General features: G+C 37.8%; 1 protein-coding gene across 1 annotated transcript in view; it reads left to right on the plus strand.

Moving 5' to 3' along the window:
* Positions 1-13,610, plus strand: part of TTN (titin) — a 235,050-nt gene that overhangs the window by 70,141 nt on the left and 151,299 nt on the right. Inside the window, 21 exon segments of the mRNA XM_064718447.1 lie at positions 52-330; positions 408-686; positions 829-1,116; positions 1,278-1,565; positions 4,262-4,543; positions 4,807-5,085; positions 5,197-5,478; positions 5,594-5,872; positions 6,349-6,636; positions 6,786-7,064; positions 7,151-7,429; positions 7,528-7,806; positions 8,316-8,603; positions 8,758-9,045; positions 9,552-9,842; positions 10,540-10,827; positions 11,842-11,934; positions 12,057-12,339; positions 12,593-12,773; positions 13,130-13,219; positions 13,303-13,570. Coding sequence (XP_064574517.1) covers positions 52-330; positions 408-686; positions 829-1,116; positions 1,278-1,565; positions 4,262-4,543; positions 4,807-5,085; positions 5,197-5,478; positions 5,594-5,872; positions 6,349-6,636; positions 6,786-7,064; positions 7,151-7,429; positions 7,528-7,806; positions 8,316-8,603; positions 8,758-9,045; positions 9,552-9,842; positions 10,540-10,827; positions 11,842-11,934; positions 12,057-12,339; positions 12,593-12,773; positions 13,130-13,219; positions 13,303-13,570 — 5,451 coding nt within the window.

A 13,610-nucleotide genomic window follows, 5' to 3' on the forward strand; every position in this document is an offset into this window, starting at 1 on the left:
GCAGCTCTTCTACATCTGTCCCTCTTACTATTGATTCATACCTCCCCACAGAGCCTGCAGTCTTTGTGAAGAAATTAAGTGATTTCAGTGTGGAGCAAGGGAAGTCCATTGTGCTGGAAAGCAGCTACATTGGCACCCCTCCCATCTCTGTCACCTGGAAGAGAAATGGGATGCCCATTTCTCAGTCTCAACGCTGCACTGTTACAACTACTGAAAAATCTGGCATTCTTGAAATCTTCAACAGCACAAAGAACGATGAAGGCGAATATACCTGTGAGGTGGCAAATGAGGCGGGTGGGGATGTTTGCCACAGCCTTGTCTCCATCTTAGGTATTCATCACCCCTGATCCCCCTAACACACCCCAGTGATGCTCTGCCTCTGCTCACCACGTTCTCTCCTTCCCCAGAACCACCTTATTTTGTCACGCACCTGGACCGTGTGGAGGTGAAGGTTGGCGAGCCCTTGACCTTAAAATGCCAGATTGGCGGTTCACCAGAAATCAAGGTGTCCTGGTACAAAGATGACACCAAGCTCAGATCAACACAGGCTTACAAAATGCACTTCAAGAACAATGTGGCAACACTGGCATTCTCTGCTGTAGAGGATAGCAACATTGGAGAATATATCTGCAAAGCAGAAAATAGCATCGGCTTTGCCACCTCCACAGCTTTGCTTGTTGTTAAAGGTGATGGGCCAAGAGCCACTCTTTTGTGGGGTAGTTTGTAGGAGCTCTTTATTGTTTACAGAAAGGGGGTTTTAATAATTTCAAAGATAGTTAATTCTAGGTTGGCTGCTTACTGATAGTAGTGGTTATTATTGTTTTGCAGAACGTCAACTTCCCCCTACATTCACCAGAAAACTTAAAGATATTCAGGAGGTGGTTGGTGCCCCGGTGACATTTGACTGCCGCATAACTGGCTCAGAGCCTATCCAGGTGTCTTGGTACAAGGATGGGGCTCTCTTAAGCGACACTGATAACATGCAATCAGCCTTCTTAAATAATGTTGCAACTTTACAGATCTTAGAAACTAGTATGGATTACTGTGGTCAATATACTTGCTCAGCCCAAAATGCCCTGGGGACTGCCTCTTCCAGTGCCAAACTTCTCCTTACAGGTTTGTAGATCACACTTTAATGAAAATCTTTTGTATGTCTTTGCTCTTTTACTTCTCCACCCTTTTCCCCACTCTACCAATCGTATGGTGGCCAGGGACAATGGGCATGGCGTGGTGAGGCAGGCTTGGTGGTGAGCTCTGCCATGCTTTCCTCCTTGCAGAACACCTACGACCTCCCTTCTTTGATGTCAAGCCAGTATCAATCGATGTGGCACTAGGGGAAAGCGCAACCTTCAAGTGCCACTTGACTGGTTCTGCTCCCATGAGGATTACTTGGACCAGAGACAACAGAGAGATTCGTCCAGGTGGCAACTACAAAATGACACTGGTGGAAAACACGGCCAGCTTGACAGTCCTCAAAGTTGGTAAAGGGGATGCTGGACTCTACACCTGCACTGCCAGCAACAGTGTTGGAAAGGACGCGTGCGCAGCTCAGCTGGCTGTTCAAGGTATTGCTGTGGGCTCTGGTGTTTATGAGGCTTTCTTTGCAAGGCAGACACCTGGAAAACACATTCTGTCCTGAATGCAGACGTGTGTGACTAACAATTTTTAAAAGAAGTTACTCTGAGATGTCTTATTTCACTTAAATGTTTTTGTAATACTTAAATAACTTACTTATATTTCTTCTGCTTTGGTATAGTACCTGATTTTTCTTCCATTGAAATTGGGATTCTTCCATTGAAACATTAACTCTTATTATTTTGTTGCGCCTTTATGAATGGTTCTGTTGGACAGCAAAATCTGTCTTTCTAAAGTCTTTCTCCAGCAGTGACAGTCACTAGGTTGCCCAGGGGAGTGAAAGGAAAGTGAGAGAAATTCAGTTTACTTATGAGGCTTAGAAGTATTTTTCCTGCATGTGCAGCTCCTGCAAATAGCTTTGCTCTTTCACAGACTGAAAACATTGAAAATTGCTCTTCTAAACAGCAAAACTGGGGGATTTGGTTTTATATCCGTCCCATCCAACACTTCACCTCTCCTTACAGTGTGTGGATCCAAAAGTAAAATCCAAATTTATGAATGGCTCAGACTGTCTTGGTGCAAGTGACACATATATTAGTGTAATTTCCTCAGTGTAGGTGGAAACATATTTATAGCTGTTCCGGATATTTCAGTTTTACTGATTTTATAAGAGAAGTGTAACATACACTGCTTAGATTGTGCCTGAGTTAAAAGGTCCCTGAGTAAAAAGGTTAAAAGTTAAAAGCACTTTTCTTTGCTCTTTTTTCTTTTTTTTCCTCTTTCCTCTGTATAAATTTGGAGTGCAAAGAGGGGGGAATATTTCAAGAGTAAATCCTTTTACTCTGTATGAAAAATAACACAGGAAACTGAGCTACTAGTAGCAAGATTTTGTATTAATTATTTGTCAAATGTTTTATGTATATCAAGTTTTTTCCAGCCATAAGCATCTTGGTGGGGGTGTAAATAGTGTGTAAGATTGAATTACCTGGATTCAGTTATAAGTAGGGCTGCTGTATTATGTAGCTTGACTTCCAAAATGCATTGAAAAATTTTAGCAAGAAATCAAACCCCTTTAAAAGATCTGAAGCTTCTTTCTACCACAATAATTCTGCTTCTTATTAATTATATAATTGCTAATAGCTTTATTTGAACACCACTACCATTTGTAAAATGATCCCAGCTGACTTTATTTATTTTTTTACTCTTCAAATCTTTATTTTTAAAATCCCAAGGATTATTATTATTTTATTTTTTGATCCTGAATTTACTGACACTTTTTAGTGTCAGTATTCTTTAGAATTTGTACAGTTTCTCCAAGGCTGTAAAATTTCTGATGTTGATTTTTTCAACCAATTTCTATAGAATTTGAAACGTCAATCTCTTTGGGTGCATTAATTTGCATGCATTTAATTTGGGCTTATGCTGCGTCTCACTTCTATGACATGCTGCCTTTTGTTTGTAGAATTAAGAACTTTTTTTTTTAATTGACCTTGAAAATCTCACAGCTTTTTATTAACTTTCTCACTCTAGTATCTAATGTTCCCAATCTGTAGTTTTAATAATTGCTTTGTGTTCTAGAACTGCTTTACATTATAAATATGTACCTTATTAATGTGTAGACCCTCATTTTTTGAAAGGAGTGGAATCAGAGCTTGACTCCTCAGCAGCTGTTAGTATGCAGATAAATAATCAACTCTTTCTCAAAGTGAAATCTGATAGTAAATTGCTAAGGTTCCAAATCATCATTTCTATTTCTAGAAACTCAGGAAGTTTTGTTTCTAGCAACACAGGATGTTTTGCAACTGTCCCACAGGTTGAAATAATCCAAAATTAATTAGATATTCTTCCTACACTTCACAGTCACACAAAGAGACACTTCATCCTGTTTTGCAGAGAGATCTGTTTGTTGTGCCCACATTACCACCTCTTGGTTTTACTAGTTATAGCTTTGATCTATGAGCATTTAGTCTTGTGATTCGAATCATCTAGATGCCACTTCTGGTGAAAAGTACCAAACTTCCACTCCTTTCCCCGTCTTATGGAACAAAATGTAACCACCTGTTTTACTTTTTAATCACAGACATTTAACAGCAATTCTATAAAACCAGCCATCTCACAATTCTCCTCAGCATGATTATTTCTAAGCTCTTTTGTTTGCTACCTAAGCTCCTTAACTTTGATTCCTAATGTGCAACTTTATGTTTGGTTTTGCATTAAATGTGTGAGGGGTTATAATGCAGATACATTCATTGACTACATTATTATTAATCACAGGATATAAAGTAATTGCTATAATACTCAACATAAATGCTTTAAATAAAAATTTTTGGCTGGACAGTTGGATTATTGCATTTGCATCAGGCATTTTGATTACACATATATAACAAGAGCATATTTTGTAAAGAAAACCATGCACATCAACTAATCTGTAATAAATACATACAAGGAGAGGTAAAGTGGGTCAGTAAACTAAGGAAAAACTCACTGAAATGTATATAGAAAACTTGTTTTCTTCTTAATCTGGATTTTAGACCAACTTGAAATAATCTAAAAAAATTTCATAGCAATGGCAAAATCAGAATTTTTGCTTAAGTCCTTAAACTTTGCAGTTTCAGTTACACATCTCTCTGCTTATTCAAACAATTAGTGCAGTTTAAAGCATCACCTCTCCTTTTTCGCTTTCCAGAACCACCAAGGTTTATTAAGAAACTAGACTCCTCAAAACTTGTGAAAGAGCACGATTCCACAACGTATGAATGCAAAATAGGTGGATCTCCAGAAATCAAAGTCACCTGGTACAAAGGTGAAACTGAAATCCATCCCAGTGAAAAATACAGAATGTCCTTTGTGGACTCAGTGGCAGTCATTGAAATGCACAACCTCAGTGTTGAAGACAGTGGTGACTACACTTGTGAAGCTCAGAACCCAGCGGGTAGTGCAAGCACCAGTACTACACTGAGAGTTAAAGGTCAGAATCTCAGCTCTTTCCTTCCCTTTCTAACATTAAGGGTCCTCCTTTAGGAAAACTCTTAAATCCCACTTTCTCTTGTCAGAGGCCAAAGCCTGCCTGAGTAGATGGCACATCTCTTGTCTGTTTTTGATCTCTGTGGCAGCTCTTTCTTATATATTGTCTTTGCTATTGATCATCAGAAGAGTTACTTCAATCTTCTGTCTTCTTTAACCTCTTTTTCTTAAATAACAAAAATGATAACTCTTTTTTCTATCTTCCAGCACCCCCTCTTTTTACCAAGAAGCCCCGTCCAGTTGAGACCTTGAAAGGGTCTGATATTCATCTGGAGTGTGAGCTTCAGGGCACTCCTCCATTCCAGATTTCATGGTATAAAGACAAACGAGAAATTCGGAGCAGCAAGAAGTATAAGGTCATGTCTGAGAACTACATAGCTAGCCTTCACATTCTCAGTGTGGATACTGCAGATGTTGGTGAATACCACTGTAAGGCTGTAAATGATGTGGGGAGTGACTCTTGTATTGGCTCTGTAACACTAAGAGGTTTGTACAAAGATTGGCATCTTCTTGGCATTTCTTTGTTCCTGAAATTCTTCTGGGTACTTTTCTGCTCCTGGCAGGGTTCTTTACTGTTAAATATCTTCTCTTAAATAGCACCACCAACCTTTGTGAAGAAGCTGAGTGATCTCACTGTCGTAGTTGGGGAGTCGATTGAACTGCAGGCGACAGTACAAGGATCACAGCCCATTTCTGTTCTGTGGTTAAAAGACAAAGGGGAAATCATCAGAGAAAGTGATAATCTTTGGATCTCCTACTCAGAAAACATTGCAACTATGCAGATTGGAAATGCAGAACCAACCAATGCTGGGAAATACATTTGTCAGATAAAAAATGATGCTGGAGTTCAGGAATGCTTTGCCATGCTGAAAGTGCTAGGTTGGTAGCATGAGATAAAAACACGTGTTTTAAGATGCTTTGAAATTTAAATTTTAATTATAATAATAGCTATTTTGTTGTTCTAAAAAATTTTCTGACTTGCATTTCATTGCAGAACCTGCAGTCATTGTAGAGAAGCCAGGCCCAGTCAAAGTTACAGCTGGAGACTGTTGTACTCTGGAATGCACAGTAGATGGCACACCAGAGCTTACTGCTAGGTGGTTTAAGGATGGTAATGAGCTGTCCACTGACCATAAATATAAAATCAGTTTCTTCAACAAAGTATCTGGGCTTAAGATCCTCAATGCAACACTAGAAGACAGTGGAGAATATACTTTTGAGGTGAAAAACAGTGTTGGTAAAAGCAGCTGCACAGCTTCAGTGCACGTTTCAGGTTAGTTGGCTACTCTTTCTAAGTCACCTCTGATCCTTTAGTTCCTTTACAAAGCCTTCAAATAGCAAAGTGGTTATTGTGATTGGCAACCTAAGAGAGTTGTATAATATTAGGAGCACTTGGCATGCCACTTTAACAGGCACCAAGGATAGATGCCTACCTAAAATCTGAAGGGCATAAATTATTGAAATGACTTGATTTCTTCAGCTTTAATCTACATGTTGTCTTGGACAGCTGGTGTAATATTGTTGCTTATGAAAAAGTATGGAAAAAACAAATGATGTTCCTCAAAGATTATGGATGAAAATTCCAGCATATCCTTAACCATTAACTATTTTTCAAATACTTAGCTGTTTCAGAGTATATTGCCAAAGCAGATACAGCAAAAAGTCACTAATTTTATTCTGCACAGAGAACTTCCTGCATTTAAGAATGCTGTATGATAATTTCTTTTTTTTTATTTTGAAAAAATGCAGATCGTATTATACCTCCTTCTTTCACAAGAAAACTGAAAGAAACTTATGGTCAGCTGGGTTCTTCTGCTGTACTGGAGTGCAAAGTTTATGGGTCACCACCCATTCTGGTTTCCTGGTTTCATGATGCACAAGAGATTACCAGTGGAGAGAAGTATCAGGCTACTCTTACAGACAATACCTGTTCTCTGAAAGTGAATGGACTTCAGGAGTCTGATATGGGAACTTATTTGTGCACAGCTACTAATGTAGCTGGGTCTGATGAATGCAGCGCATTTTTGAGTGTTATAGGTCAGTATCAGTAAGAAGACAGAATCAGAGGGTCAAAATTTATTTTCAGAAAGATTTAATTTTTTCTTTGTTGAATATTTCTGAACACCATGATCTTCAAAAGAAGTTCAAATGTTCTTATTTTCTGTCTGTTTTATTTGTGTGCTTAGAATCACCATCTTTTGTGAAGAAACCTGAACCACTGGATGTTTTATCTGGGGCAAACATAACCTTTACTAGTATCGTAAAAGGTTCCCCTCCATTGGAAGTTAAATGGTTCAGAGGCAGTGTTGAGCTAGTACCAGGACCCAGATGCAATATCACCTTGCAAGATTCTGTTGCAGAACTGGAGCTGTTTGATGTACATCCACTTGAGAGTGGAGACTACACCTGCCAGGTCTCTAATGAGGCAGGGAAAATTTCTTGCACAACACATCTTTTTGTCAAAGGTTTGTCCAGACTACTGCTTCTTATACATCTTAAAGATGATCTCTTGGCTTTATTTAATTTGTTTTCTTCCTGTTGTTCATTATAGAACCAGCCAAATTTGTGAAGAAGGTGAATGATTTAAATGTAGAGAAAGGGAAAAATTTAATCTTGGAATGCACATATGTGGGTACTCCACCGATTTCAGTGACATGGAAGAAAAATGGAGTGAAAATAATGCACTCTGAAAAGTGTAGCATCACCACTACAGACACATCTGCCATACTGGAAATCCCTAGCAGCAAACTAGAAGACCAGGGGCAATATTCTTGTCATATTGAAAATGATTCTGGGAAAGATACTTGTCATGGTACAATCACAATACTAGGTGCGTCAAGCCAGCAGCACTTCAACAAGTGTTGTTTGAACTACTAATGGTCATCATGCAATATCTTTTTATGCTAATGGTGTGTCTTTGTCCTTCAGAACCACCTTACTTCATTACACCCCTGGAGCCAGTGCAGGTGACTGTTGGGGATTCTGCATCCTTACAGTGCCAGGTTGCTGGAACACCAGAAATGATTGTGTCATGGTACAAAGGCGATACAAAGCTGAGAGGAACTGCTACTGTGAAAATGCACTTTAGGAACCAAATTGCTACTCTGGTTTTCAGCCAGGTAGACAGTGGTGACAGTGGGGAGTACATCTGCAAAGTAGAAAACTCTGTTGGGGAGGCTTCTTCATCATCTTTGCTTACAGTTCAAGGTGAATATTTCAATTTTAAACATAGAGAAATGGCCTATTTTTCTTAAGTATGCTTTTCGAAAAACAACAATTGCCTCTTCATTGTAAAACACTTTACTGTTTCTTGACGTGTAAGGTACCCTGTGGTACTTTCTTCTACTAACAAAAGCCTACCAGTAAAGTTAATTGAAATGCTGCCCTTACTGACCACAGCTCTTCTGCAGCGTTACAAGCCTCTGTATCTTCCATCCCTGTTAAGGATATTGCTTTGATTATTTCCAGTATTAGCAGTCCTGAGGCTCATTGGGTCTAAGATGAAAAAAAAGAGACCTCTCTTCCTGCAATCATATGCACAGGGCTCTTTACAACAAATTCAAAATAAATTATATGCTAAACAATACTTTTAACTGGAAGTTATGAGCAAAAATCCACCATACTCTACAGCATATTAGTCAGTGATTATTGATGAGTACAGCAAGAGGTGCGTGTCTTCTGGAAGACTTCACTGTACAATACTTGTTCTCTTACAGAGCGTAAACTTCCTCCTTCTTTTACACGAAAATTAAGAGACATTCACGAAACTGTTGGCTTACCAGTCGTGTTTGATTGTGGCATTGCTGGCTCAGAACCCATCGAAGTATCTTGGTTTAAAGACGGCGCGCGTGTAAAAGAGGACTACAATGTTCACACGTCCTTTGTAGATAATGTAGCAACCCTCCAGATTTTGAAGACAGATAGGAGCCTTATTGGGCAATACACCTGCACAGCTGTCAATGCTATTGGGACTGCGTCTTCTAGTGGCAGGCTTGTCCTTACAGGTTGGTGGGCTGTGAAATATTTAATGGAAATATCTTAAACCTGAATTTGGCTTTATGTATGGATTTAATATTGTACAAGAGATTCTTATTTCACGCAGTTTTACAGTAAATTGACATTTTTAAGTGATGGTTTTTTATTTCTTTGACTCTTCAGAAGGGAAAACTCCTCCATTCTTTGACATCCCACTTACACCTGTGGATGGCATTATTGGAGAAAGTGCTGATTTTGAGTGTCACGTTTCTGGAACACAGCCTATTAGAGTCACTTGGGCAAAAGATGACCAAGAAATTAGAACAGGAAAGAACTATCAAATCAGTTATGTAGACAACACAGCCCATCTGACCATCTTGAGAGTTGACAGGGGAGATTCTGGAAGATATACATGCTATGCTAGCAATGAAGTTGGAAAGGACTCTTGCACAGCTCAACTGGCTGTTAAAGGTACTGAATAGATAATATGTTGTGTTTACATTTTTCTTCCTTCAGTTATAAATGAAGTCAGACTGTTACTGCAAGACAACTTTGAGAAAACTTTTGGGATGTAGCCTGAGAGTACCTATCTGGAGATACCTATGAATCTTTTATGGGAATTAGGAAGGGTCACTAACAGCAACAGGAGGAGAAATAAAACATTTTCTGCGGCCTGCTTTCTCAATAGGCTCTGGTCTATTTCGTTCTTAAGAACTTGACAGAACTCTTGGGGTTATTTAAATGGTGTATGACTTAAATCAATGTAAGATAATTTTTTTTTCACACAGGAAAACACAGTGACAATGACTATAAGAGCAAGACTCCTGCTGTTTATCTTAGCATAATTTCACTTTAAAAATATATCCAGTTTTAATGAGAGTAAATATCAATTCCCCAATGTTCAAATTTTTCTTGAAGCATTGTCATTAGATTTTTTATCTCAAGATAGATTCATGGAATTTATGTTCTTTTTACAGAACGAAAAACTCCTCCTACTTTTACTAAGAAACTGTCTGAAGCAGTAGAAGAAACAGAAGGGAATGAACTTAAACTTGAGGGTCGTGTTTCCGGTTCTCAGCCTTTGACTGTTGCTTGGTATAAAAATAATCAGGAAGTCCATTCAAGCGCTCACTGTGAATTATCTTTCAAAAACAATGCCTTGCTTTTACATATCAAGACTGTAGAGCAATCAGATGCTGGTTTATACACCTGTAAAGTGTCCAACGAAGCAGGAAGCGTGTTGAGTACATCTTCTGTTGTTATCAGAGGTTGGTTAACTCTTGTTTTTCTTTGCTTCCTGCTTAAAAAACAATTTCTTTGTTTTATTTAGCTGCAAGTGTATAGCATATCTCTTATGAGCTGGCTTTACTTACCTTAACAGCAGTGATTTGTCCAGAGATTCACATAAACCACAAAGTCAACAAATTCTTTTATATTTGTGATTATTTTTTTTTTTCAAGGAGAAACTTCTTTTCCTGTATTTGCTGTGACTGATTCAAAGTGAACATTGAAATCTTTGTGAAATTTCTGTTGAATTTTTAATCATTCTCCTTCAGTGGAGTAGCAGGGAGTTTATGCAATGAAATCTAAGCTTAGGCAGTTGACACTGCATTTTGGTAGCATGACACTTCATTGTAATAGTCTTGCAGGAAATTGCAGGTTTATTTCTTTAAAGATTTTTATATAGTTTTGCAATCTAATAGTGCATTTGTTCTCATGCTATTTTTTGTGTGTAAAGGTTCTTGCTGAGAGGATAAAGATATTTCTTGCATGATTATATAGCAAATATGCTGTCATGCACTCTTGATATTTATTCCATTTTATAACTTTATGATTGACATTTTCAGACTTCTGTTTATCATCCTCCATTCCTTGCCATCGCCTCGTTAGTAATCACATGTATCTCTCTCTTATATTCTTGATCATACTTTCCTGAGTATTCACTCAAGCATTTTCGTATTCCAGAACCCAAAAAGCCTCCAGTTTTTGACCAGCCTCTTCAGCCAGCAGCAGCAGAGGAAGGTGATACCCTGCAGCTTAGCTGTCATGTCCAGGGATCGCAGCCAATCCGGATCCAGTGGCTGAAGGCAGGAAGAGAAATAAGAGCCTCAGACAAATGCAACTTCAGCTTTGCTAATGGAGTAGCTCTCCTAGAACTTGCTGCAGTTACCAAATCAGATTCAGGAGAATATGTATGCAAAGCTTCAAATGCAGCTGGCACTGATACTTGCAAATCTAAAGTGACAGTCAAAGGTACAGTAACATGAAGAAAATAAGGCATATGACAAAAATGTCAACCAAAACGCTATCCCACCTTTTTTTTTCATGGAACAATTAAGTTAATAATCTAATAACAAACAATTATTTACTTTTAGTTTTTTGTAAAATTGTAGAATCTGGTAAAACAGAGTATTTAACAATAATTTATATATAAATAGTGACATAATTTATATATAAATAGTGACATAAATGCCGAAAGATCAATGTCAAATCAACAGTACATTCCTACCAAAGAGATTAAAAAATTATTTTCTATCTAAACACGAAATTTACAAAAAATGCAAGCTAATGGGTGAAATTACTTTGACACGCATGTTTTGTGGAAAGCATGTCAAAAGTGGTGTTTATTAAAGGAAAATACAGAAGGAATTTGAACACGTGGCCTTAGAGGCTAATTGTTTTAAGACTATTACAGTCCTGAGACATTTTGATCTTTTAGCTGAAAGTAAATATTGTCTAAGCATGAGTCCTTCTGTGCAGTTCTTGCTTTACCACTGCATAAAGGACACAACAGGCCAGCAGTATGCACAATTCTTTTTCACTACATGGTTAGCCACTAGGCTAAGGGCTAGTCAAAGAAAACCTGGAGAATTTAACAGATCACTGGTAAAAAACTGCAAGTAACTCTTAGGACATAATATCCAGAAATAGAATGAAAAGAGAAGACCTCACAAAAAAAACTTACCCATTTTAGAAAATGAGGCTTTATAATTGCATATCTATCTATGGATTTGCACCTATGGAGAGTATAAATGGCCTGAATGAACAGCACAGTATGGTCCATTGTGGACAGTTTCATCTGGAAAGTAAACTGGAAGTTGATTAAAACAATATGAAAATATTTTGCATTTTTACCTCTTGCATAGTATTTTGTTCCATCTGAGGAATTAATTCATTTTTTACAATTCATTCAGAAACATCAGCACCTATGGACATTAACTGTTCCATGAAGCCATCTGCTATAACTCTCTGACTCTGTTTTTTTAGAAAAACCGGCAGCTGCTCCAGCAGCTAAGAAAGCAGAAGTGGAAGGCAAACTTTATTTTGTGTCAGAGCCTCAGAGTATCAAAGTCATGGAAAGTAAGAACTCTTTTCAAAACAGTACAATGTCTTCTATTTACCTACACCTTTTGTTTGAGATGATGTCCCTCTGTCATAAACAGTTGGAAAGACTTAGCTTCCTCATTTGCATCTTTCTGCAGAGACCGTTGCAACATTTACTGCAAAAGTTGGAGGAGATCCAATTCCAAATGTTAAGTGGATGAAGGGAAAATGGAGGCAACTCAACCAGGGAGGCCGCATTATAATCCAGCAGAGAGGAGATGAAGCCAAACTAGAAATAAAGGACACAATAAAAACTGACTCGGGCATGTACAAATGTGTTGCTTTTAATCAACATGGTGAAATTGAGAGGAGTGTAAACCTGCAAGTTGAAGAAAGAAAGACAGAAGTTGTTGAAGGGGATCTCAGGGCAAAACTAAAAAGGTATATTGAAAGTTTTTATGGATTAATTTGCTATCAACACAGAAGAATTTTTTTTATTATGCATCTCAGAACAAGATATAATTTTAAATATTTCATTAAATAGGAATTACTGTGCTAAAAATAAAAGCACCTGACTAGACTAAGCTAAAGGATTCTACCGCACAGAACAGCTCTGAGATGATTCTATATTTCGTTAAACAGCTTTCTGGGAATGAAATGCTGTGTAGTTAACTTCTGTTATTGATTTGAATAGCACTCCAACAAAAAGAAAAGAGGAGGAAGAGCAACCTATTGATATCTTGGAACTTCTCAAAAATGTAGATCCCAAAGAATATGAGAAATATGCTCGCATGTATGGAATTACAGATTTCCGTGGCCTCCTGCAAGCCTTTGAGTTACTAAAGCAAACCCAGGCAGAAGAAAGCCACAGATTGGTAAGATACAGTGTGACTGCAGCATTGGTTCTCTTAGGAGTAATACGTTGAACAGACGTGTGTCCACACTGTGAAGCTCTGAAGTTATGATGTGTGGAGAAATTTATGATTCCTCTTTAGATCTTTTAATGGCAGTTCTCAATTTCTTGCATGCTCAAATCCAAGAAGAAAAAATGGGCTTCTGGCTAAATAGGTTCTGTCTTCATAACTTGACTGCAATTGTTGGAATGGGAAGATTTCCTGGTTACAGTACAGTTACATAAAATTTGATGTAGGAATGAATTCTGTGTTGGGTAAACATGACAGCTTGACATTTAGTATCCTTTAATCTTTGAGTATATTCTGCATTTTTATAGGAAATTGAGCTCACAGAGAAAGCTCAAAGGGAAGATCAGGAATTTGATGAACTTGTAGCTTTTATTCAGCAACGACTCACACAAACAGAGGTAAAACATTTTTGGACTGATTTATGAAATATTCAAGCCTATAACAGGGAACCCTGAAATTAACTTAAACTAATATTTTCCAGCCTATTACTCTGATCAAAGACATTGAAAATCAGACGGTTTTAGCAGATGAGGATGCTATCTTTGAATGTGAGATTAAGATTAACTATCCAGAAATTAAACTGTCATGGTACAAGGGAACACAGAAACTGGACTCCAATGACAAATATGAAATTAGAATTGAAGGTGATCGCCACATACTGAGAATTAGAAACTGCCAGCCTGAAGATCAAGGAAATTTCAGAATAGTGTGTGGACCACATATTGCCAGTGCCAAGCTAACTGTGATTGGTAAGTTTACTTCTGAAGTATATATTTGAATTTGTTTACA

The sequence above is a fragment of the Zonotrichia leucophrys genome, chromosome 7 (assembly GCF_028769735.1).
Source record: "Zonotrichia leucophrys gambelii isolate GWCS_2022_RI chromosome 7, RI_Zleu_2.0, whole genome shotgun sequence".
NCBI lineage: Eukaryota > Metazoa > Chordata > Aves > Passeriformes > Passerellidae > Zonotrichia > Zonotrichia leucophrys.